Source organism: Gopherus flavomarginatus, chromosome 17, assembly GCF_025201925.1.
Source record: "Gopherus flavomarginatus isolate rGopFla2 chromosome 17, rGopFla2.mat.asm, whole genome shotgun sequence".
Lineage (NCBI taxonomy): Eukaryota > Metazoa > Chordata > Testudines > Testudinidae > Gopherus > Gopherus flavomarginatus.
The window spans coordinates 8,652,676-8,679,408 of NC_066633.1; the positions used below are offsets into that span (position 1 = coordinate 8,652,676).

Here is a 26,733-nt window from a genome sequence, read left to right on the forward strand (position 1 = left end):
CAATATCACCAATCCCAAGTGTTCAAAAATCATGAATTTGGTGTAAAAATCATGAGACTTTTACAAAACGTTGGTTTCTTCTCATTTACCGTCTGCTTTGTTCCCCATAAGTCTTTAGGGTGCACTTGAGTTGTGTTTTCAAGTTTTTCTCGCAACCATCAAGGTAGAAACTCACTCTGTAACAACGAAAGCTGAGATTTGCATGTATTCACATGACTCCAGGAGCTGGGGCTTTAAGAAACACACCAAAAATCACAAGACTCACAGTAAAATCATGGGAGTGGGCAATGGCTATTTGAATGTGGCTGTCATCTCTGTGTCTTCCTCTTGCATCCTGATTTCCCCAGTTGGATCAACCCTATTGGACCTGTGCACTTGCGCAGAGTCCTATGAAAGTCAGCAGGGCCCCATGCACGTGCAGGAGTACCTCCATATGGATCTGACTCAGGGCTGGCTCCAGGCACCAGCTTATCAAGCAGGTGCTTGGGGTGGCAACTCGGGGGCGAGGTGGCACTTTTAGGTATTCAGCGGCAATTCGGCGAAGGGTCCCTCGCTCCCATTCGGAGCGAAGGACCTCCCACTGAATTGCCGCAGATCGTGATCGCGGCTTTTTTTTTTTTTTTTTTTTTTTTTTTTTTTTGCTGCTTGGGGCAGGAAAACCCCTGGAGCCGGCCCTGATCTGACTCCAGATCTGGGATCTGTATCAGCACAGTAGGGGCCAATCAGAGTCTCTGTGCACTGCCATAATAGTTATATTTATTAATTAAAATAATAACAATAATGATCTGTTGCTTAAATATAATCTCTTTGTGTGCTGCTCTCCCCTCCGCCTGAACCTTCCCCTGTTCTTCTGGCTGTGTGGGGATCTTCTCTAGCATTTCAATGACTTGTGCAAGCAAAGGTTGCCAGAGCACGGCTTTGAACACAGGATGCATGATTCTATCACACACAGCGTCTAAAGAAAGCTTTGGCACAGAGCGGCAATATTTCCTCTTGTGCTACAAGAAACAAAGCTTTGTGTTTTGATTGCAAGATCGCCACAAGCGTTTTGAGTTAAAAGAAAGAGAAAGAGTACAGTTCAGATGCCCTTTTGGAAGTTTACAGCTCAGGCAACTGTTAGCATAAACTTGACCTGACAGTTCAAGGTCTCAGAGAGCCACCTTGCTGTTTTTAACCCTGTAGAATTTATTAAGCCCATTAACACTTATAATTAGGCTTGGAAGGATTAGATTTTTATCAGTAAACGTCTATTTCCCCGTACGCACAGAAACTGGTGACAAAATATTTTCTTTGCTGAGGATCAAAATGTACAGATAGGTAACGAAAGACAAGTGCTGCTTGAGGACTTGTTAGAGTTTGATTTAAGGACAGTTACGTTGTATATTTTGATATGTGATGTTGACAATTTGGGTTCTATAAAGCTTTAATTTTTTCAATTTCAGTGTCTACTGTCGTTAAACAATAATCATCTGGACCCCCTCCCGCGCCACCCCCCAATAAATGCCCACAACTGTGAAAATTTAAATTGATTAAAAAATGCTTAAAAATAAACATCGATGTTACCCATCAAAATTATTTAAAAAAAAATAAAAGCGTAATTGTGCCAAGCCTACTTCTAATTATGCCTCGGGATACGGACGGCTTTGGGAATGTGGGTAACAGAATGTAAGTGTGGTATCAGACATATAGGAGATGGTCAGAGTAATAGATATTTAGCACCTGAAAAATAAGACTGTAAAAATCCTATACAGAATTATTTTTCTGCTGCTCACAGTCATTCATTCTCTCTCTGCGGGGTACGTGTATGTGCCAATGATTAAAGTCTAGATTCTAAGCTCTTCAGAGCTGGGTCTGTGTTTTAATATGTGTTTGTACATCAGCTACTACAGGCAGGTCCCAGCCCTATTTGCGGCCTCTGAGTGCTGTTACAGTGCCAATACTACCAATAAAGAGCATATGAGCTACTGCTCCAGGCCCCCCTGTGGCCCAGATTCATCCCTGGTGTACATGAGGGCTAATCTGTTGGAGCTAATGGAGCTGGCCCAGGTCTGAATTTGGCACCATGGATAAAATGCGAGATCCATCAGCTGGTGTAAATTGGCTTAGATCCATCTGAGGCAATGGAGCTACGCTGATGGATAGTAGCTCAGGGTCTGAGCCGGTATTTACTAAGTGGAATAGGAATGAATGGCCAATTTCTTCATGTGCTGACAGTTCATCAACGCTGTGGGGCAGCTGAAAGAGTAACCAAGTGTCAAGAACATTGATCCTGTTTCTTTCATCTGTTTCATAGCGAAGAAGCAACTGGGTGCACATCTGTGTTTTCAGGGCTCTCATCAGCCGCATGCATTTCCCCCAAGCCAGTCGGAAGGCAAGTTTCTGGAGGAATGAGCACAGGGCTGGGAGTGAGGAGGACTTGTGGTCTAATGGTGGCTCTGCCACTGATTCCCTGTGTGACCTTGGGCATGTCCCCTTACCTCTCAGTCGGTTTCCCCATATGTAAAAGGGATAATAATGCTCTTTGGGGCAGGGACTCTCACTCGGTGTTTCTATAGTACCCTGCATCTTGGCCCCGATCTTGTCTGTAGCCTGTCTACACTGCTCACTAAGCCCAGGTCTGTGGGACCCAGCCTTGTAGACCCGATGTTCCCAAGCCTATGCTTGAGCCTCCACACTGCATTGTAAACCTGGGTTTACCATTGCTAAACCTAGGTCTCTTAGTCATGCTAACGTGTCCACGCTGTTCTGTGCAGGCCTTCTGGTTCGGGTCTGCGGCTTGAGATGCATCCACACTCCAAAGTGACAGGGCTCGGAACCAAGTCGCGGTGGGACTTGGCCTCTGACCCACCTGCCTAGCAGGGTCCTGAATGCTTGCTGAGCCGAGTCAGACTGATCTGTGTGTGGACAGAAGAGGGCCTTGGGTTCCACCCGGAGTCGAACCCAGGATTAGTGTGCAGTGTACACGTCTCCTGGGAGGTCAGACTGGATGATCACAATGGTCCCTTCTGCTCTTGGAATCAATGAATCTGTGAGCCTCCCAGGGGTGTTGGCAGGACTAATTAACTGAGGCCATGTCTACACTTACAGTTTTGCAGCGCTGGTAGTTACAGCTGTGTTCGTACAGCTGTGTAGGGCCAGCGCTGCAGTGTGGCCACACTGACAGCTACCAGCGCTGCCTTTGGCCACATTTGCAGCACTTGCAGCGCTGTTGGGAGTGGTGCATTGTGGGCAGCTATCCCAGCATTCAAGTGGCTGCAACGTGCTTTTCAAAAAAGGGGGGTGGGGTGGAATGTGACAGGGAGCGTGGAGGAGACAGACAGAATGGATTTTTGGAGTTGACACTGTTCTCAGCTCCCTGCCTTGCAAGTTCTAAGGACTGGAAGACACACAGTGCCTACCTTCAATCATTTTAAAAGTTCTAACTCCCTACCCCCACTCCTCTCTCATTCACTAAATGCAAATTATGTACTGCTAAATACCCGTCAGACCAGATAAGCAACTGCTCAACACGGACTTCCCCCTCCACCCCTGCCGTGTGAGCGTGCTGTTTCTCTCTTCAAGCAAACAGCTGTGAACATTCCAAAGTAATTCCCCTGCCTGCCTCCGCTCGCTCAGCAAACAGGAGCTGTGTTTGTTTTTTAAATAAGCAGTTTGGCTGAACTCCGAGCTCTCCCTTTCTTCCGGTTTGTTGTGGACAGGAATTCTGGGATACTTTCTTATACCCTGGAGGTCAATAAAAGCGCTGGTGGGGTCTACAGTTGCTGACCAGCGCTGGATCACCGGCGCTGGAATCCCTACACCCGAGGCTCGACCGGGTGTACAGCCAGCACTGCAACCAGGGAGTTGCAGCGCTGGCCGTGCTTTGCAAGTGTGGCCACATCCTAAGTTGCAGTGCTGTAACCCCCTCACCAGCGCTGCAACTCTCTAGTGTAGCCATGGCCTGATGTCTAACCAGTGCTTAGAACAGACAAAGTGCTATAAACAGCTGCAGTGTTTGGGGCCAGGAGGGGAGCCAGTTTCTACTGATGTTTGAAATAGGCTGGTCTGTTAGAAGTGATACAGCTGTGGAGTTTTACCTTAGACGCTGGTGTAAATGTAGGTGTTGTTTGGATTGCAGTAGTGCCCATAGGCCCGAGCTAACAGCGCAAACACTTAGCGAGATGGTCCCTGTCCTGAAAAGCTCCCAGTCTAATAGAGAAGACAGACAAAAGCAGGGGAGGGAAATAAAAGTGCACAGAGAAGCCAAGGCAGAGCCAAGAGTAAGACCCAGAGCTCCTGACTCCCACTCCAGTTTCCTATCCACTAGACCATGCCACCTCGTGATGACGGTTATGGTCCCTGGGCTTACACCACAAAGTGTTTTGCATCACTCCAGCATCCAAGTGGGTGGGGTGGAGGTGAAATCATACTGCGGTAGCTGATACCAAAAAAGTTCCTCCTTAATGCAAAATGGGAAAGAGAAATGAGGACATTACCGTTTTGTGGGGGTGGGGGAGTTCTCCCTCTTCCCCCTCCCCCTTCTTTACTGGATGCTATGGCTCACTTGCGTAATCTACCTATAGTGAATGTATCCTCTGTATTTCTAAATCCTCTTGTTCTCCTTTCAGTGAACATGATCTGGGGGAGGATATTTACGACTGCGTCCCTTGTGAAGATGAAGGCGATGATATCTACGAAGATATCATCAAAGTGGAAGTTCAGCAACCCATGGTAACAACTGATGCATTTTAAATACCATATCTTGAAGGGGGGTTAAAAACAAACACGCAGTGCACCCACCGATGAAAGATAATGATCTCAGACTTGGTTGAGTCATTCCTTGGAAGTGAGCTAGGTGGCCGGGGAAAGGGAGACGGTGAGAGGAAGAGTGATTGAGCTGATCCTGTAGGATTCCTCAAAGGCTTTTCATGGTGCTGTCATCTAAAGGGTGGGAGGAAAGAAGTTCTAAGAATCCCCATTGTAAAGGAGTGCAAAAATACGAACGCGCTGCTAAGCCAAAGCAGCGTGTGTCGCTTCAGCCCTTTCTAAGGCGAGCAATGTGACTCATACCTGCACAATTAGGCTGCTGTGTGTCTGACACTGCAAGTATTCTTAGGTCCAGGTGAGTTGCAGATATTTGCAATGAAAATGTAGTTTTTCTCTTGGATATTTTTACTGTACCACTTAAAATCCACCAGCTCTGGTATATCCTAAGGCTCAGATTTACAAAGCTGCCTAGGAGGGTTGGATGCCTGACTCCCTGAATTAATTGTAATGGGTATTTGAGCATCCAAATCCATTAGGCAGCTTTGAAAGTCGCAGCCAAAAGCTACACGAGGTTGGGAATTATAACAGGGCTCTAGGCTCTACAGGGCCATGGACACCAGTGGAAAGGCTCATGCTGATTTCAGTGGGCCTTGGATCAATCCCTATTGCTTCTGTGGTACCAAGCTTTGTCTGGAATTTCTCAGGAATGAAATTCTCCCCTGTGCAGAGGGGTTGGGACAACGCTGATAAACCACCGAAGTCCTATTCTGAGGACTTAAATGCTGCCTACGTTACTCTGCATGGCGGAGAATTTCTCCCTTAGAGCATTTACTCTGTGAACAAAGCCATGTGTTGTCTAGGAACAGAGGGGTATATTACACTGAATGCACATGGAAAATGTCCTTCTGGAGCATGCTACCAAATAATTAGTATCATGAAAAAGGATAAAAGCCAAGGAGGCTCTTTTCCCAGCTAAACGTTTAGATGCACTACATTTGTTGTTTCTGCTGATAGAAAATTTCAAGAGAACTCATCACTGGAGCATGAATGTCCAAATTTCTTGAGATTCATGTGAAATTCTTCCACCCCCGGGATCCATGTAGATTCTAATTACTGTCTTCTGGCTGCACACCACAGCTGCCAAGATTCATAACTCTGGGAGAAAGCAGGATAAATGGACAGGTTCACTGGTCAATTAAATTCCCTGAGTGAGGCCTGTAATCGTAAATCAGAGATCACTGCAGCTGACAACCAGAGGTGTGAGTTGGCAGGAACTTTGCTTTGCGGAGTCCAAGTGAGCCCAGGATGCAAATTCTGTCATTGAGCTGCCAGGAATGTGTGCTCTGATCTCTCCTCCGTGCTCCACCTGGTGTAATTCATAGACCTCGACAGAGAGTCTGCTAGTTTAATCGAGATCAGAATCAGAGTCTCTGAAGGCCCAGCCTTGAGAGGGTGCACCCATAAATCAGTGTCAATTGAGGGGGCTCAGCAATGCCCAGGGTCAGGTCTTGAGGCTGTTTCTGTGCTAAGCACCGTGATAAAGGAATTCCCACTGGTGCTAGTTCTGGGTTAGCTGCACTGATCTTAGCACCGGTGGAAACACCAGTAGCTGCTTGCATTTTTATCACTAAGGCTACTTCTACACTACAAGTTAGGGCTGTGATTCCCAGCTCCCCTAGACATGCTCTCATCTGAGTAGTGTACCTTCAGTAACAGAGGCAGCAATGGCACAGTACAAGCTGTCGCCAGTACATACCTCCGAGGTTCAGGCAGGTTGTACTCAGGGCAGCTGGCCCGTGCTGCCACGGCCACAAGACTAGCATGAGTGTGTCTACACAAGCTGGGAATCAGACCCCCAGCTCAAACTGTAGATGCAACCTAAGAGATCCACCCACAGGAGCTTTATTTGCACTAGGACTTCTACTGATGCCGTTAGTGGGATTTTGGGGGGTAGAATTCCCTAGTGCAAGTAAGGCTAAAATGAAGGAAAACCTCCCCACTTGTCATTCCCCCAGTTTTCTGGAAGCAATCTATGCCCGACATGCTTCTCCTAAAATCCTGGGGTTCGTTCACACTGGTTGTGATGGCTCATTTTGCATATTTCATATTTACAACCTCAGATTTTGTTATGCTGTCCTGAATATTGTTATTAATGGCTGATTAATAAAAGCTTTAGCCTCTGATTTAAAAATTCAATAAACCATTTCCCTTCCCTCAGTATCTTCGAAGTAACTGCTGAATGCTTTCAAGTTAATGCATGTTGGTAAAATGTGAAGATGTCAATAAAAAATGCACATTAAAAGACGCCAACCAAATATATACATCCATGCACGCTGTCGTTCCCAAGGAGGAGTCTGCTCCTATCAGAGGTTTAATTTGCTTTTAAATGGGTGTAACAAGTGTGAGATTTATTTTTATAGCTTTTCAAGGACTTCAAGGAAGGTGGTTATTGGAAGGCTTAGAATCAGACTGATGTTTTAAAGGTGCAGCCCCCTCCTGGCTCTAACAGCTCCATGCTGTTTTTCTCATGCCTGAGTCCTGAGGCTTTGATGCACCTCTCTGTTACAACACAGGCTGAGATCTTGGGCTATCACCATCGTTTTGAGAACAGTATGATGATGCAAGATGCAGGTTCTGTATCTATAGCCTCAGTTCAGCAGAAGGTGTAGCCTCACTTAGGCCTATTCCCGGGGCAAAATAGAGTTTGCAGCTACCGTATCCTGTGCTGCTGCAGCCCGTGCTACCCACGGCTGCTACACTATTTTTAGTATGCTGGTGCAAGCTGGGAGTCACATCCCTATCTCATAGTGTAGACGTAACCTAAAGACATTCAGCCCGTTGAACTAATGGGGACTTGGGACTGAAGTGCTGTTAGCTGAGTAGGTGCAAACTCTGGCTTGTCCCCAGCCACACTGAGGCTGGAATTTTCGGCCGGGTTCAGCACTCCCAGCTGGAGCTGGGTTTTCTGAAGTGCTCAGCACGTTGGGTATGGGGCTTTTTTGAACATCTGGTCTCAGTTGTGGACTCTGAGCAATCTCCACCATGTAGGGTGGCCACCAACGGGACCTTGCAGCAAGAGGAAACAATATCCCAATCACCCTAAAAATGACCTTTCAAGCAACAACCACCTTCCTGGAGGCCCCCTTCAAAAAAAGACTGGATTGTCCTCAAGGAAAACTCGAACAGTAAGCTCCTTAAGACACTTGCAAAGTGCCCTGTAGGGAGAGACTTAGCGGGTGTGTCTACACTGCCCCTGAGAGCGAAAGCCCTGCTCTGCAGGCTTGTGTTAGCAGGGCTTCCACTAGCACGCTCAAAATAGCTGTGTAGATGTTACTTTGGTATTGTGGCTTGTGCTGTCAAGCGCAACCCTCCAGCCCCGGCCCTTCCAGACTCAAGAGCCCAAGTCACGTCATCTACACAGCCATTTTTAGAGCGCTAGCACAAGTCCCACTAACACAAGTGTGTGGACTGGGGCTGAGAAGCTTGCTCCCAGGTGCAGTGTAAAGATACCCAAAGAGGTCAGTTGGTTTGGTTTACCCAAAAGAAGATCACAACGTGATTTGATGGTGGGGAGGAAAATACTAGTTACTCACAGGACTCTTCAATCTAGTGCAGAAAGTCGTGTTAAGAACCAATGGCTGAAAGTTAAAACCAGATGAACTCTGGGCACAGGTTTAGAAACAAGGACTTTGTAACAGTGTGGGTGAGTAACCATGGGAGCAAACTACCAAAGGGAGTGATGGATTCTCCATCTTTTGAAGTCTGCGCATCAAGACTGGGTGCATTTCTGGAAGAGGTGCTGTAGCCAGACATACGTTATTGCACTCAGTATGGAGGTAACTGGATGATCTTCTCTGCTCTAGTCTGTGTTATGTGAGAGGTCAGACTAAACGATCTAAGGGTTCCTTCTGGCCTTATGATCTATGAATTCATAATTATGCCCTTTTTAATACTTCATGCAGACACTGAAGGTCAGTGACTGACTCCGGAGAAGCTACCCTGATACACGCATGCTGAAGATTTGGTCCTCAGTGTTTTCTTAGCTTCTGACTTCCCTTCCTTCTCTCTAGCAAAAGCATAAAGTTCTTTATTTTTATGATAGTGGCCTTTAATTTCATCTAAATGTTGAAGAAAAATTGGTGGACATTTCTTTTTTTTTTTTAAAAAAAGGCAATTTGTAATACCAAATGTATAATGTTAATTGGTTTTGCTTATATTTCTGCATGCTTCAGATTAGATATATGCAGGTAAGTAGGAGACAGTGACTAAGAGAGTTTGGTTTCTGTCTGGCCAATATGCTGGCTTGCGCTCTTTCATATGGGTTGTACAAAGAGTGGTAATTCTCCCGTATTGCAGACTCGGTACTGCTTAACCCCAAACATTCAAAAATCATGACTCAGGGCCCCATCCACAAATTATGAGATTGTGCTAAAAATCATGAGATGAAAAAAAAATACATTTGGGACTATTTTATATTTGTCTTCTATTTTTTGAGCGTTTTGGGGGGGTCACAGTTTTTAGCTTTTCTATGCAACCATGAGGGCTAGAATCTTACTTTTCTAGAAAAAAGGAAAGCTAAGATTCTCAGATAATCACATGACTCCAGGAGCTGGGGCTTTAAGAAAAGTACCAAATATGAGAGCTGGGGTAAAATCCTGGGGGCTGGCAACACTGATGACCCATACAAGTGTACCACCTAAGTCTCTTTTAGGCACTTATGAGCTTCACACAAGAAAACACAGTTTAAAAAAAGGAGAGAGACACTTTTTCTTTTGACTGACATCTTTTGGTTATAGTCCTCTATGTAAATTGTATAGTACATGCAAAGGGTGAAATTAACCCCAATGGGAGTTTTGCATTAACTTCAGTGAAGCCAGGATTTCACCCAACATTTTGCAGACAGAAATGGATCCCTTTCACATAAATGATTGAAAATTTGGTTTCTGGCTTCCTGAGCTGTGTGAGTTGGGAGTTTGCTGTCACTGAATGACACATTAAAGAACCACTGTAAGCAAGCAGGTTGAAACGCTCTAAGGACACTCAAGCATGCGTTGTTTATTTCTCTAGAAAATGGGAATGACAGAAGATGACAAAAGAAATTGCTGTTTGCTAGAAATTCAGGAGACCGAGGCCAAATATTACAAAACACTTGAAGACATAGAAAAGGTGAGAGCCGGCCTTCTTTTCTATTGCTACGTTTCATGTCAACAGCGTCAGGTTGCATTTGATCTTGCATTACTCTTGCAGGATTAGTTCTTGCTTCTTGAGCTCCATAGTACTGGGTGTTTGTGATAGAAGGCAGGACAGAGGCATTCAAATGTAAGCCCATGCTGGGTATCAGAACACGCAGAAAAAAAGAGCCTATTTTATCTGATCGTTGCCTATTTAAAGTATACTTAAAAACCATCTTGTTATTTCAGATTCCAACCTCAGCAGTAAGACGCACTCAATTCTTTACGTGGCCAGGCCCAATCTCTAGATAAGACTGGCTTTTATAGATTTCTTATCACTCTTTGATCGCCATTGAATAATTTGAAAGAACCTATTTATTCTAGGCAGTTCTTGAAAGTGCTGAAGCCGTGCTGACTTGTCATTGAAACTAATTGGATTAAAAGTAACATTTCACGGCATGCATTCACGGGCTTTAATCAGTTTTGATAAATTCTGGTTGCATTCTCTCTTTTAAAAGAATGAACACTTCAGCAACAGAAAGATGCAATGCATCCGACTGGAGGCTGGATATTTTCTTTTCCCCTTCAGTGATTACAGATGAGTAGAATTTAAAAAGGCCAGTTATCGTTTCTACTTCTTTTCCTTTCCCTTTAAAAATGTTTGCCTTTCTCACAAAGAAGCTCTGAAAGAGAGCTGCACAATTAAACAAGATTCCAGGCTTTGACATTCATATTAGTGATGTACACATTTCTTGTTCTTTGAAAACCACTATTAACCTTATGTTTCAGCCCAGAGGAAGAGGTAAATTATTCCCTTGGTAGGAGCTCTGAGAGGAGATTTTTTGCTGTGGCGGGGTTAAGGTCCTGTAATAAGCTATATTCTATCTGTATGTTCTGTAGCTATGGAAGGTGCAGACTTTCCCATTAATACCCATTGGGTCAGAAAAGCATCTCCAATGTAGTCATGTTCTTCAAAGGCAAAAATTCAACTGACTAGGAGTTTTTCTACAAATCCAACAGCTAAAACTGATGCTATTCACCATTGCAACCGGTGATTACTTTGTGAAAAAACTGGCAAGTCAACAACAGCAACAAAAAGAACCCCGCCCTCCACCCGCATTGGATACAGACATACTATGGCCTGTCTGGTGCTCAGGATCATGACTCGTGCTTTTCCCCCTCACTGAGTGGCTGATGTTTTAAATGGGGCAGGGTGCAGAAGCTAAGAGTAAACATCCCAAAGAGCAGCAAACTGTAAACCAGCGAAGCTGTTGCTCTGACAAAGTGCCGGGCAGCTGGCAGTTTTACGGGTTTAATTTGCATACAGATTAACAATCCTGAAGTGTGGTTTTGGTAGGTATATCTATAGCTGTAGCTAGAGAGCTCGATAGATATCTCTGTCTACAGAGATAGCTAGATATGTGCATATCTTGTGTAGACATGTAAGGCCACATTATACGCTCCTGAGTATGACTCCTCTTAATGGGGAGGAGTCCTTGTGGCACCTTAATGAATTTATTTAGGCATAAGCTTTCGTGGGCTAAAACCCACTTCATCAGATGCACGGAGTGGAAAATATAGTAGGCAGGTATAAATAGACGGAACATGAAGTGGGTTCTAGCCCACAAAAACTTATGCCCAAATAAATGTATTAGTCTCTGAGGTGCCACAAGGACTCCTCGTTGTTTTTGCTGATACAGACTAACACAGCTGCCCCGCTGAAACCTGTTAATAGGGAGGAATGCACAGGGAGCAACTTCTAAAGGGTGTCTTTCCCATCTCCCTAGTGTCTCTGCAGGCATTAATCCTTCCACACCTCACTTGGCAGCGTTCCTTCTCCCTCTCCCTCTGAAGAGGTATAACTTAGTCCAGGGATTCTCAAACTTTTTTTGCTGGGACCTCTTTTGAAAATATTTCAGGCTGTGAAGACCCCCCACCCCTCCAAAGTGACTATCCCCCATATCATGCCACCCTTACTTCTGCGCTGGTGCTGCTGACAGGGCTGCCTTCAGAGCTGGGTGCCTGGCCAGTAGCCGGCACTCTCTGGCTGCCCAGCTCTGAAGGCACACAGAAATAGGGTAGCAAAACCACAACCCCCCTACAATAGACTTGCAACCCCCTGTTTGCCTCAGGACCCCCAGTTTGCGAAACACTGACTTAGTCCACAGAGCGAGAATGTGCAGTTAATTTAAATTAACTGTATTCTAGCTCAGAGCTTCCTTCACAAGTGGGTGGTAATGCCTTAGCTGTTCACCGTCAACGGTCTGGCTTGCAGCCCAGCTTTTAAGCCAAGTGAAATCTTGTTTATGTTCTTGACAACCTGACCACCTCACAAAACATTTGTGGCATCCCAGTCCCGGACGGTCCAGCCCTACCCTCAACAGAGATGTGGCTGAGCATAAGCACAATGAGGCAGGTTGCATGATCCTTGCCCATGCTGTGATTGGTTTTAGTAAATGTCTTGTCAGTCTTATCCCTTGGTGAGTGTGAAAATTCACCAAGATTCCCCTCCAGACAATTCAACTACTGCAACAGTTTTAGCTTAAAAAAGAAAGAATCTTATTGTATTTGCTCGTTTATTTCATTAAGTTTTCCATTTACCTCTTGCAGAACTATATGAATCCATTAAAGCTGGTACTGACTCCACAAGAGATGGAATCTATTTTTATCAATTTGGAGGTAACAGAGTCTAAACATCATTGCTTAAATCTTTGCTCCTCTCAGATGCAGCTTATGCTTCATCCTGTTTAAGAAGCAGCACTCAGATTTCATGTAAAATTCATTGGTTTAGTGTGTGTGGTTTCAGTTGTTATGGCCACAGAGCTTGGCTTGGGCCCTTTAACACTGAAGTGGAACTTAGGTATTGTATAAAGACAAGGACACAATTTTACAACAAGGAAATTCTTTCTTTCTTTCTTTCTTTCTGTCGTTTTCAGATGATGTCTGTTGTAAAGAATTACATAGATACAGGAACAGGCAGTGTGGTTTAGTGAGTATCACACTAGACAGGGATGTGAGAGAGAGGTTTTATACCCAGCCCTGCAACTGGCCTGCTTGGAGAACTCGAGCAGGTCACTTCACCTCATTCGCTCAGTCCCTATCTGTGAATTGGGGATAATGGTTCCTTCTGCCTGTGTAAAGTGCTATATAAATACTAGGTATTCTTGTTATGCATGTGCATACACAGTCTAGATTCTCCTCCAGTTTGATCCTGCTGTGATGCCATAATCCAGCATTTGAAGCTTTTATCTGAGTACAGTGAGGCTGATACAGGGTTAAGTTCTGTTAGGTGCTTATTGGGTGAAGATTTGCCTCTGGGCAGAAAGCTAGCATAAGGCCTACATAGTATTTAAGTCCTACTTAAGGCAAGCTAGGCCCTGCCTAGTCCTCCCGCTAGCCCTCTTCAGGGGGTGAGTTTCCCCCTTCATGCAGGGACCCCACTGAAGTTAAAGTGAATTCTGTGTTCAGCCTGCTTTCCAGATCTGATTTATGATCTGTTTCTGATCTTTTGGTGTTTGACCTACCGATATCAGTTTCTGGCTGCTCCCCCACGCCCAGCCTCCCGCCACTTTCCCAGACAGTCCAAGGAGAGGTAGTAAGTTATCTGACCTATCATCTCCACATATGGCCAGATCCTCCTCCTGTCCCAGGTGGCCACCATGTTATCACCTAAGTGCTATCTGGGATGGCAAGATGATGAATGGCTTTTCTCCCATAGTAGCACTGCCAAAGACAGCTGGCAGCACTCGGAGAACAGCATGAGCCTCGTTAATGGAGACTTCAGGGCTTATCAGGATGGTGCACCACGAAAACTTCATGGCTTGTTTACTCTGCAGTAGCGTAGGAGACTTAGCTCTTGCTTCAGTCTGACATGGTGATGGCAGCCGCACAGGTTGCTGTAATTAAGCAGTTGAGCTTTCCTAACCAAAGTGGGCCAGACACATTTGTTCCATTATCAGCATAGGCCGATCATGTCAGTGACTCAGATTCAATACAGGCATCGCTCCACCTTCGTGGTCCATTTTCACAAGGCTGCTTTGTACGGGCTTTACGGTATTACGGCAGGTTATTGTATGCTGCTAGACTGCTCCCAGTAGACCTAGTAAAGGGAGTGTAACATGCCCAGAACCCCTCTATGCATTTATCATTGTATAACCTTTTAACTTAATTATACCCTCGTATTTATGGTGATTTAGGGATATATCTCACTGGAGTCACTTGCATTAAAACAGTTAATAGGCAAAGAGCTGGTCTACACTGGGAACTTGCGTCTCTCAGGAGAATGAAAAATCCACACCCCTGACAGACGTAGCTATGCCAGCCTGACCCCTGGTGCAGCCAGTGCTAGGTCAATGGAAGAATTCTTCTGTTTACCTAGCTACTGCCTCTCGGGGAGGTAGATTACCTACGCCGATGGGAGAACGGCAGCTGCAGCAGTCTGTTTAGACATATCCAAAAAATGATTGCAAGGTTACTTAAAGTAATGCATGTGCATTAACTAGACACTTTACATGCATGCGCATAGATTGAATTTCAGGATTTTTAACATATTGATTTTTTTTGTTGTTTTAGGACCTAATTAAAGTGCACTTCAATTTCCTGAGAGCCATCGATGTCTGTATGATGTCTGGAGGAAGCAGCTTGGCGAAAGTTTTTCTAGAATTCAAAGAAAGGTAAAAAGAACGAAAGACAAAGCCAACATACAGGGAGCTCTAATTGTGACAAGCTAAGTCCTGATTGAGCGTTGCTCATTACAGGGCATAATCTGAGAGTGAAAAATATTGAAAAGAAAAACACCGATCTTGATGGACCAGGAAGCCCTGTCCTCTGCTAACCCCTCCCACTTCTACTTAGTTAAGACCCTGTTTTGGGTAGTTTCCCTTTCCTGCCTACACTGGGAAATGACTGAAAGAACGTACCTGCTGCCCACCAGGATTTCTGGCCATCGGTTGGGGGAACATGTCTGGTAAAGGGTGGAATGATAGGAAGGGGCATGGAGGTATGAACAGGGTAGAAAACGTGAAGAAAGAGGGGAATCTGTCCCTATATAAACCGTTGCTGCTATTTCACAACACCTTGGCTAGATCCCTATTGGGGGTGAATGAGTATAGCTCTATTGATGTTAAAAGGAGCTGACTCAATTTACACAAGCTGAAGGGGTGGCCCAGTGTGTGAAAAGCTCACCTGCACACACCAGAAAGTTTAAACAGCTCCCCCGGGTCCTTGGCAGCATCCTCAGGATTCTTCAGAAGCATAAACAAATCCCCCTGTAACATCAGATATTCAGGAGTCCCAGTGTTGTATTTACTGTAGATGAGGTAAGAAAACACCACTCTCTGTTAACGTGCAAGGTCCTGATGCCGTGCCAATGTCCTATCAGCATAGGAGCTCCTGTTCCAAACCAGTTCTTGTTCTGCTCCTTTTGGTGTCCTTCCAAAGCACATGTGCCACACAGTGAGTGATAGGTTAGTGACCACCTGCACCCAGATAGTTTGATCGTTATGAGTGTAACCTCGTTCTGCCCTATTGTCCCAGACTGCAATTAGCACCCGATGCAAAGGATATGATGGCATCAGGAATGGTAGCCTCAAGGACAACACGTCGTTGGGTAGATTGTCCTATAACCGTTTTCTTCCCATACACAATGTTCCTGGCCATATTGCATGACTGAAGCTTTCCTCATATTTGCCAAACCCACGTGTGTTGTAGGACCAAGAGGGGGAGAAGCCCATGCGGACATCTGCATTCAAAGGCAGCGTGGTCTAAACCTTTCCCAGACCCCATTGTGCCATGGTCTGGTTTGGATGTCCCAGGGGCTGAACGTCATGCAACTAATGCTTTTGTCTGTAAAACCCACAGGAGAATAAAGATGAGAGCCTGTAACTTCAGAGGCAGAATAACGCCTTACCTTTGTGAGTGTTTAACTAGGGTATCCTGCGGGACACAAAGGGTCAATGAGAGTTAAGGGCATGCTGCATCCTTGCAGAATCATTTCCTTTGTCTACAGAGGGCACCTCGGTCTGGTAGATCAAAGCGACTGTTCTCTCCTCCATCTGGCGCTGCTGACATCCCGCACCTATGGGAGGATTAATAGATTTAAAGCCTAGATTAAGTTACATAGAGGAGTCTAAGTTTTGGCAGCTGCAAACAGGACTATCCAGGAACATGCAGATAAGGTTAATGGAAGTCTTAATAAAATTCTTAATAATAATGAAGGGTCTGATTTATTGTGGAATAATGCCAGGGTGTTACTGCTGTATGATTCAACCAGTGTCTAGACGTGAAAATGCCTCTCAGAAGTCAATAACTCCAGAAATACCATCTGCATTAATAACAAACCACAAGGTCAGATAGTCCATCATTCATGATGCTGCTTTTAGAAAGTAAATGTTTTTGGATTAAGAGAGAATAGTTGTTTGGGAAAAGAATGCAAAACAATTTTTTTTAAAAATATCATTTTGATCTTCTAATTCCTGGCTTTGCTTGTCCTTAAACATTCCGATACTGTCATGTTGGGAGCAGTCTTTTCTGGACTGTATAGTCCAGATCAGAATTTAGGAACATCCTGTATGGTGACGCAAGGCAGCACAGGTTGGATTAGTCTCGGAGCTGAAGAACCCCTGAGAACCACAAGGTCTGTCTGTGTCCAGCAGCTTCAATAAAGAATCCCCTCTTTATTCCTCACAACCAAATCTGTTCTCTTCTCCTCTATGAAGGTCACAACAGGCACTGATTCAGGAAAGTCTCAGAAAACAGACCTTCAAGAGAAAGCTCACCTTCCAGGAAACATAGCATAGCTGGGTGTCTCAGAAATACCGGATTTATCTGCAGACAAGTAGCATACCCCAGGCTTCCATGTTCTGAGAACTTAGTCAAGGATGGTACTGCCAGAACTTCTAGAAGCAGTGATACCATGTCCATCAATCCATAAGCTTACCTTGACTCAACAGAATACCTCTCCATAGTATACCGGGAAGGGGTTGCTCAGAGGGTTTTGCAATCTCTGTCTGAAAACTCCTGGACTGTGCTGCTTATGTTGTGTTTGTATTTCATTGACACTTATGTGAGGAGCCTGTGGGTGCGAGGGACCCTGTAAATAAATGTTTGCTGCTGTTAATTGAGGAGTTAGAGCTTGGCAGAGGGGAGATAGTTAGGTGGCTGCTGCGTCTGTGTGCGTGTGAACTTGCCAATCCGTTTTCGAAAGGAGTTTACAAATAACATTTTTTTGAAGAGGTTGAAAACCTTCCAGATACACAACTGAATTAATCAGACCTCCAGCTGTGAGCAGCCAGATCTCGACTGGCAGCTGCAAATCCTCACACACACTCCAGAGACCTCAAATACCAAAATGTTCTTCAGATCTATTGTTCAGAGAGTTTTAATCACTCAGGTGGAACAGTGGTTTTGCAGGGGCATTTTTTAAATTACTATTGCTAAATTGCAGATAGGCCATATGAGAAAGGAGAGGGTTAATTTATACAGCATCTGTGTCTAAACTAACCAGGCCTTGCTCTGGTTATATCCCCAGTTCAGATGTTGCCTGTTGGGGGGGAAGGTTTGTTCCTCTCAGACTGCATGATGATTGGACAGTAGCTAGCTTGGGTAACAATAGTGGTGTACATGCGGGCTAAGAGCCAGGCTGCTCAGCTATCTTGCACTTGGGTGGCTAGCTTATGCCTCTGCATCTAGATTACTATTGTTACCTGTGCAAACTGGATTAGCGGTTGCTGTGGTTTGCCTACCCATCACACCTTCACTTGCTGTGTAGACATATCCAATGTCCAACCTCCTTCTGGTGCCATCTGCCAAGAATTACCTGTCTGGTGCATGAACAGCAAGAGAAACGCCTTCAGCACAGAGCTGTGCCTCCCATTCAGCAGCCTGGCGGCTCAGTTTTTTAAAGCCAATTTCCCCCAAACTGCTGTTTCAGTCCGTCTATTCCCTCTTTGCTCCCAAAGAATAGCTTGAGCTGGCTGCAGAGCTCCTCCATGCCTCGGGGTCAGGAGACAAGGGGGTTGCTTTAAAGCTATTGCTGTCCCCAGAGGGGTTTAGAAACTGGTGCTAGGGAACCTGAAAGCCCAGCTAAAGGACTGAAGAGCTCCAAATGGAAAGGCCTGTCACTTTTCTAGCCCTTGTGATGATTTCAGGTTTTACCAGCAGTACCTTGGGCTTTGAAGGGAGATGTCAAGTCTTCTAGCCAGCTGGCTGCAGAAGTGTCTGAGTAGCCATGCGTATGCCGGAGTGACTGCGTATTTGCACGTGTTTATAAAGCTAACTAAAAGAACCATCATGTAATGTAGAGGCATTGGATGGTGTCCCTTTAAACAGCGTGGGAGCCCTCTAGTGGGACTCCCCATCGTCTACAGAAGAAGCCACCCGAACCTAACAGAGGATTCGTGGATACATGTGGTCCAGCCTTGTATGTGGCTAGTAAACATGATTATTTGGCCCCCAGCTGTCCATGTGGGTTCCTCATATTCATAATATTGTGTAAAGGGCAAAGATATGACAGTCAGTCTACCCCGAAATTAGTGGAGAACATAAATGTAGCATTTCTCTCTCTCTAATGTAATGGGCTCATCGGAGGTGCATCAGGAATCCTGCTGCAGTTCCCGGATTTAAGACCACCTGGCCCCAGTGCAAGGTAGATGCAGCCCTACTGCTCAGTTAACATCCCTCAGGGACCTTACACCAGAGCGAGATTGGCCATAGCAGAGCTCTGCTTCACCCTGCCTCACCCCAGCATGCCTGCTCCTTCCTCAAATGCCTGGAGTTGAAAGGGAGTGGTTGGTGAAGAACCAGCTCACCTCCAACAGTGACTTCCCCTGCGCAGGGAGAATTCTCCCCTGGCCGCCTCTGAGTGGTTTAAGGCCACTTTGTGCTGGATGTGTTGCACAAAGTGGGCGTAGTGTTGGCAGGTTAGAGGGATTTTCCCATATCTGCAACTTGGTGGTGCTGGTAGAAGATGTATTAGTGCCTGTACACTGGAGTTGCCAACTGTGTACTCGTGCAAAACTGAACTCCTTTGTCCCCGTCCGTCCCACCCCCCTGAGGCCCCACCCCCTCTCACTCCATCTGTTGCTCACTCTCCCCACCCTCACGCACTCACTCATTTTCATCAGGCTGGCTTAAGGGGGTGAGGGCTCTGGCTGGGGGTGTGGGCTCCGGGTTGGTGCCAGGGATGAGAGGTTGGGTGCAGGAGAGGGCTCTGGGCTGGGGAGTGGAGCCAAGGGATTCAGAGCATGGGAGGGGGCTCCTGGCTGAGGCAAGGGGTTGGAGTGTGGGAGGGGGTGTGGGCTCTGGACTGGGGGTGTGGGTTCTAGGGTGGGGTCAGAAATGAGGGGTTCAGGGTGCAGGAGGAGGCTCTGGGCTGGGGGAGGGCGTTGGGGTGTGTGATGGCTCTGGCTGGTCATGAAGACTCTGGGGTGGGGCTGGGGATGAGGGGTTCAGGGTGTAAGAGGGTGCTCCGGGCTGGGATCGAGGGGTTCGGAGGGTGAGAGGGGGATCAAGGCTGGGGCAGGGGGTTGGAGCATGGGAGGAAGGGGTGAGGGCTGAGGGTGCAGGCTCTGAGGTAGAGCTGGGGAAAAGTGGTTTGGGGTGCAGGGGGGTGCTCCAGGCTGGGATCAAGATGTTCGGGTGGGATCAGGGTTGGGGCATGGGGGCGGAGGGGGGATAGAAGCCGGGGGGGGGACATGCTGCTGCTTCCGGGAGCCGCATGGAGCCACGGCAGGCAACGAGCCTGCCTTAGCCCTGCTGTGCCGCCGACTGGACTTTTAATGACCTGGTCAGCAGTGCTGACTGGAGCCACCAGGGTCCCTTTTCGACCAGGCGTTCCGCTCAAAAAACGGACACCTGGCAGCCCTACTGCACACAGGTATTTAGGTGGAAATTAAAAAAAGATATACTTGCACATTCTGTTATCCATTTGTGCACAGAGTTGCCTTGCTTGCTTAAGTTTTTACACGTAAATGGATGTGATGTCAAATCCATGTGCTACAGACGATAAATGACTTAGTCATCAATGCATCTGTGATAGAACCCTGGCTCTTAACCTCCAAATCCACGTAAGCGAGGTGAGACATTACAAACTAAGTTACAGCTGCTAGAGGATGAGTCCCATGCACAACAATTGTATTTTGAAGGCACAATGGGCACAGAAATGTGTGTAACAAATCTCATTCACCACGCACGAGTAAGTGTAATTACAGATCTGCAATATCAGACAATCAGAGAGAGACTGACACATGTTGGCAGTGCCTGTCTGCCTGTTCGGATGTTTAACACTAAGAATGGCTAAAACCGCAATTTTGTCAAACTCTTGTGCCATAAATAGCAACCTATTTTTAACAGCTCAGGAATCATGTTATAAATCCTTGGGCATGTACAGCCTTTCACATGGACAACAGCCCAGCATTTCCATAAGCAGCTATCACCGCTAGCAGGATCGATAAAGCAGCTGGGAAACAGGCAGGCTGGCACAGCAATAGAATTTTTTTAAGGCCTGTTGTAAAGCTCTGAACACATCCCTTGTCTCACACGTGGGACTGTGCTTGGGGTTCCTGGTATCTCAAGTGAGATTAGAGTTTGAAAGTGTCTTTCAGCAGGGATTTTTCCACTCTCGAAGCTTTTTGATGTCCACTTCAAAAGCAAAGATGTCTCACAGCTCAGGTCCCCTGTTTGTCCCGTTGTCAGGCAGGGACATCCTAGACTTCAGTGATGATCGAGTGCGACCCATTCACGAATGTGTGCAAAGGCCACCCTCTGTGCCTGATCCACAGAGGAGATAAGTCTGTCACAGCCCCACCTGGAGAGTGTTGGCTCATTAGCTCAAGCTGTAACAGTTCCTGCTTTTAGCTCTGGAGTTCCCCAGTTCAGTCCTTGGTATGGTGGCCATCACAAACCAGGGGAAGCTGGAGCAGCACATGTGAACAAAGTCACTAGTGCAACCCCACTGCCCATGACACCAGGGCTCCAGTGTCTGCCAGATCTGGGGGTGGGCAGTCTAATGACATGCATCCCACCCTCCCCCGATGGTATAAAAGAAAGGGGCTGCCAGTCGAGTGATCTCCATGAGCTCTCCTTTTTGGCTTTGGTATGTTTGCCTTCTCCCACCTCCTGGGACGAAATGGCCTGAACCAGTTGCACTTCTGGGCATGCTAGAAGCCTGTGTGTGTTGAAGGAATTTGGGGTGAGAATTCTAATCCGTATTGGGTTGGCTGCCTGTCGATTCGCATGAGATGTGGTTGAGGGTGAGAAAGGAGAAGTATGGTTGCTGTTTTGATGAGTTGTGTTGCTCTTCTTTACTATGTTTTGTTTTGTTTTTTAATGTAGATGAAAGGCTCTCAGATGTCTACAGAGAGGTTCTTAGATGTGGAGTTTTCTCAATAGGGAACTGGATTAGAGGAGGTTTGGGAAAAAATTGATAAATTAAACAGTGATAAGTCACCAGGGCCAGATGATATTCACATAAATGTTCTGAAGGAATGCATGAAATTGCAGAACCACTAACTGTGGTATATAACCTATTGCTTAAATCAGCCTCTGTTCCAGATGATTGGAGGATAGCTAATGTAACACCAATTTTTTAAAAAGGCTCCGGAGGTGATCCTGCCAATTACAGACCAGTAAATCTAACTTCAGTACCAGGCAAATTGGTTAAAACTATAGTAAAGAACAGAATTAACAGACATATAGAGAAGTACATTATGTTAGGGATGCTTCAACATGGCATTTGTAAACATCAAGGCATGATTTTCCATCTATTAGAATTCTTTGAAAGGGATCAGCAAACATGTGGACAAGGGTGATCCAGTGGATATAGTGTATTTCGACTTTTAGAAAGCCTTTGATAAGGTCCCACACCAAAGGCTCTTAAGCAAAGTAAGCAATCGTGAGACAAGAGGGAAGGGCCTCTCACGGATCAGTAATTAGTTAAAAGACAGGAAACAAAGAGTAGGAAAAAATGGTCAGTTTTCACAGCTGAGAAAAGTGAATAGTGGGGTCCCCCGAGGATTGATGCTGGGGCCAGTGCTGTTCAACATATTCATAAATGATCTGGAAAAAGGGGTAAACAGTGACGTGGCAAAGTTTTGGAGACAGTCCAAAATTACTCAAGATAGTTAAGTCCAAACCAGACTGTGAAGAGTTACAAAACGGAGGTACTGGGCAAGAAAGTGGCAGATGAAATTTCATAATGATAAATGCAAAGTACTGCACACTGGAAAACGTAATCCGAAGTACAGATTCAAAATGATGAGAGTCTAAATTTGCTGTTACCAAGAAAGAGATCTCGGAGTCGTCGTGGATAGTTCTCTGAAAACATCTGCTCAGCGTGCAGCAGCAGTCAAAGAAAGCGAACAGAATGTCAGGAACCATGAGGAAAAGGTTAGCTAATAAGACAAAGTATTATAATGGCATCATATAAATCCCTGGTAGGCCCACACTTTGAATATTGCATGCAGTTCTGGTCACCCCATCTCAGAAAAGATATACTAGAACTGGAATAAAAGTATAGAAAAGGGCAACAAAAATAAGTAGGGCATGGAGCAGCTTCCATGTAAGGAGAGATTAAAAAGACTGGGCCTGCTCAGCCTAGAAGAGAGGAGACTGAGAGGGGATTTGGTCTATACTCATGAATGATGTGAAGAAATTGAATAGCTGAGTGTTATTTACCCCTTCACATAACACAGGAACTCGGGTCACCCGATGAAATTAACAGGCAGCAGGTTTAAAACATAAGGAAGTCGTCTTTGCACAAGGCACAATCAACTTGTGGAACTCATTGCCAGGGGATGTTGTGAAGACCAGAAACATAACTGGGTTCAAAAAAGAATGAGAGAAGTTCATAGAGGATAGGTCCATCAGTGGCTGCTGACGAAGATGATCAGGGAGGCAACCCCAGGCTCTGGGTGTCCCTAAACTGCCAGAAGCTGGGACTGGATGACGGGGGAAGGATCACACAATAAATTACCCTGTTCAGTTCATTCCTTCTGAAGCATCTGGCACCGGTCAGTGTTAGAAGACAGGATACTGGGCTAGATGGGCCATTGTCTATCCCAATGTAGTCAGTCTTATGATGCTGGCACTCAGGAGACCTGGGTTCTATTTCCAGTTCTGCCTGTGACCCCGACTAGTCGCTGTCCCTTTGTCTCCCCTCCCCTTAGAACTGCACTGTGCTTGCCAGTGGTTCAATCCGTGGCATTAACTTGGTTAGCTCCTCTGCTAAGGCAATCAAAGTCAATAGGTTAAAGACAAGAGGCTATTTCTTTCTAGCATCAATTTGCTACAGAAGCTGGAAATAAAATGCTTGTATTTAATCCTCTCTCAACCCCTCTCTCCCCCCAAAAGGCCGTGCTAGCTAACTCTTAAAATTACTCTTCATGCCGGGTTATTCCAACAAACAAGTCAACCACCCGGCTTCAAAAGGGTAATTGAACTGTGCGAAGCTCCTTCTCTGGCGTATGCCACGAGAAGCTCCAAGCAGCGAAATGCCAATTGCTGACACTTTTTTTTTTTTTTTTGGTATTTGTCACAAGCCTTGAGAGAGAATAAAAGTGGGTCAAGCACAGTGCTTCTTAACTACGCCTGCAAGCTGCGGGAGAGGAGAGTTTCCTTTGGAAGAGAGCAGATTTTGTTGCAGAAAGTCAGTAAGTCAGGGGAGGTGATCGCTCTTTTGCAGCTTTTGAAGATTTAAGTCTTCCTGACCACGCCAGAGGCCAGTGCGAGGACAGTGCGTTGGGCTCAGATTTGCAATGTGCCTGGGGCATTTGGCAGGGAGGGAGGAGAGAAACCACAAGCCATAGAGTGAAACTTCAGTGCCACTCGTGTCTTCCGAAGATGCCTTGGCACCTTGCCACGTGAAAAATTGGAAGTGCAAACAAGGCCCAAAGCAAACTGTCAATTCCTGATACGGAGCTAAGAAAAGAGTTCCTCTCCCTTTTGCCTGGTAACTGTTTTCTTTAGCGAAGGAGTCCAAGTCCGCCTGTTTTGGCTCGCTGCTATGAGGAAGGTCTGTCATCAACATCCCTTTCTAACGGGACACGCTCACAGGAAAACAAAATCACGCTGATTACCAAAGACAGCTGTTTCAACATGGTGAACTGGCTGTGCACTAGGGAGCATGCTCTGGAATCTGAACGTTGAGTGTAGACTTGTGTCACAAGGGCAATCCTGGCTGGAGGTGCCAGTGAGAGAACAGAGACAAACAAGGTTAAGTCTCTTCCCCCCAAGCCCTCCCCACCCAGTTGTTAGATCAACCATTGAAACATGTCGGGCAACATACTCCCCCCTCCCCCCCGCCCAGCCTTTCCGAGCACCCCAAACCCTCAAGCCCCTGTGTCATTCTGGCTGCAGTTTGCTATTGATCAGCTATCAGCTCCTTTCAATACACTGACTAGCACTGCACAGAATATTCCGAATCTGGCCTTGCTTGTCCCTTATTAAAGGCTACGGTTAATAATGTTCAAAGCAGAACAGCTGTGTCTGGTTTGGGGTTTGGTTTCTTCACTCTGCCAGAGGGCTCAGATACGGTTTTTCCCTCCAGTATAATCTTAAAATCCTTCTCCTTTTGAGGATCTCTAGCGGATGACATCTGAAAGCATATTCCCTTCCTTTGCTTTTATCCTAAGCCTCGTAAGATTTATGTACATTGAATTGTATAAGCTACTTATCTGCCCTGGCTCTTATTCTGGGTGGGTCCGTTTTCCTTTGTCTTCCCTCCTCCTTTACAGTGACTCCCCACCTTCATTCACAGGAGATGCCAGCACTGTACATTTTAGTGGATGTTCCCTCTTCCAAGCCATATTGATCTATGTAAGTGTGGCATTCTTCATGCCATGTCTCACTAGCCCTGGGGCTTTGATTTCTGTGCTGAGGCATTGCACATTTGAGTAACTCATCTCCTGTTCCACGCTTATGGCTTTAGCATATACCATTGTTGTAAGCTGGTTGCCAGGCATTCTTGCTTAATATATTATTTTATTATTTGTATTAGGGTAGAACTTAAAAAGCCCCATTGTGCCAGATGCCAAACATACATATAACAAGAGAGAATATACCAAGAGCTTGCATCCTAAATAGATAGAGGATGGGAGAAAGGAAGTATTGACTTCATTTCACGATGGGGGAAACTGAGGCACAGAGAAATTAAGTGACTTGCCCAGAGTCACACAGGGAGTCTGTGGCAGACAAATGAATTGAACCCCCCTCTTGAGGCCCACTCCAATAATGTCACCATCACTCTATCGTACCTCTCTAAAGCTGTGAGAACTACATTTCCCAGAATGGCCTGTGGGAACCTCTCTGCTAGTGCAAGTTCTGTTAAGACAAGGGGAGAAGTGCACTCGAAGTTTTCAATGTGTGTTTCATGAGAACAGGAGGTTCCATAAGAACTTTGTTGTTTCCGCACACAGTGGTGCACCTCCCAAATCCCAGCAAACGCTGCACTGCACCCTCTCCCCACCCAGGACAGCAAGAACTATGTGACCACCCCGTTCCAGAAAAAAAAATCTAATATTTCCCTTGTAAATGGGTTCACAGCTAATCCATGTGCCCTCTGCGTAATGCTTGACGTTCGCTATGGGCTCGCTCTGCTATCGATGTATTAAAGCTATTTGTACCGGCTACTGAAATGTGCTTTTAAATAGAGTGAGCTGGCATTTTAAAGACTGTGTGGTGGGCGAGGTCCTGGCCCTGTTGAAACCCAGGGGAGTTTGGCCATCGACTTGAGCAGAGCCAGGGGCTGTTTTGTGGAGGGAATTGTTAACACAATCACTGGTGCGGGGATAAGGATGTTGTCAAAAGATTTCACCCAGCTCTGAACACGGACATAACCTCCCCCAGAGGGATGGGAGACTGCCTTCCTCACTGTGTGCAAAGTGCCCTGAGGTCCTTGCGTGCGACGGGCAAAGTGTTATTTGATACTGTGGTTCATTTGTATTGCTAGATGGCCAGAACAATAGGGCAATGCTAGCTAGACATGTACTGGGGTTTAGATGATATGGCCCTGTAGAAATACCATGGAAGATGAGCCAAAAACATGGACCAAGATATAACCACCTGTTGGGTTAGAATCAGAGGGGGACAGTTGAAACGTAAGGTGTGGCAGTGAGAAATCTTGTGAGCAGCAGATTTAAATACAGCTCTGCTTTCCCATAAACTACTGGGAAGGTATCTTCTTCCTGCACTGACTCAGAAGTAGGGAGCGCGTGGAGCTGTGGACACTGGACAATGTGCATAGCTGCTCATCGGTGTGAGAGCAAGGGCTCTGATGGACAGAGGAGAGGAGGCTGGGTTCAGCAGGAGAAGCCAAAAGTGCCGCCTCCTAGTTGTGTGCTTGTTCATGTGTCTAAGGGCAGCGCAATGAGGGGAACCCCCCCCCCCGGTGCAGCTTGTCTTTCAGCTTTGCGGCTGACTTGCTGCCCTCCCCACTTGGAACGCCAGTGCTGCCTGCAGCCACTGAGTGTGTAAATGTAACATTTTAATGCCGCTCGTCCCAGAAAGAGCTTATTGTGCGTGTCACCGAAGAGTTAGAGAAGCATTTCAAGGTGCTGCATTATGTACGAACTGAGCTGTGTTGCTGATTTAATGGCCAGTAAGGCTGCCATGGTGGGTGGAGTCTGGGAAGAACAGTTGCAGCTGCTCACCGAGAGGGTCTCCAAACGAACTCACGACAGAACAGAATTGGTCGGGTGTCATTGGTTTAGTGTTGCCAAAGTTATGTTTTCATACGGCAGTTTCACAGGAGACGAAGAGAGACTGGACTTTCTCTTTGGTCTTGGTGTCTGAAGAGCTATTCTAACATGTTGTTGTTATTTGT

The 26,733-nt window shown here is 46.0% G+C and overlaps 1 protein-coding gene and 1 long non-coding RNA gene across 4 annotated transcripts in view; one reads left to right on the forward strand and one right to left on the reverse strand.

Moving 5' to 3' along the window:
* The window catches only part of VAV2 (vav guanine nucleotide exchange factor 2), a 316,987-nt gene that overhangs the window by 240,836 nt on the left and 49,418 nt on the right, over positions 1-26,733 (forward strand). For 2 of the 3 annotated variants that reach the window (XM_050926981.1, XM_050926983.1), the window contains exons 5-8: positions 4,608-4,710; positions 9,814-9,912; positions 12,528-12,596; positions 14,490-14,590. In XM_050926981.1, coding sequence (XP_050782938.1) covers positions 4,608-4,710; positions 9,814-9,912; positions 12,528-12,596; positions 14,490-14,590 — 372 coding nt within the window. The remainder of the gene's footprint in view (positions 1-4,607; positions 4,711-9,813; positions 9,913-12,527; positions 12,597-14,489; positions 14,591-26,733) is intronic. The other variant, XM_050926982.1, reaches the window with a different exon arrangement.
* LOC127036231 (uncharacterized) overlaps positions 1-26,733 on the reverse strand; it is a 243,702-nt gene that overhangs the window by 194,985 nt on the left and 21,984 nt on the right. The window lies entirely within an intron of this gene.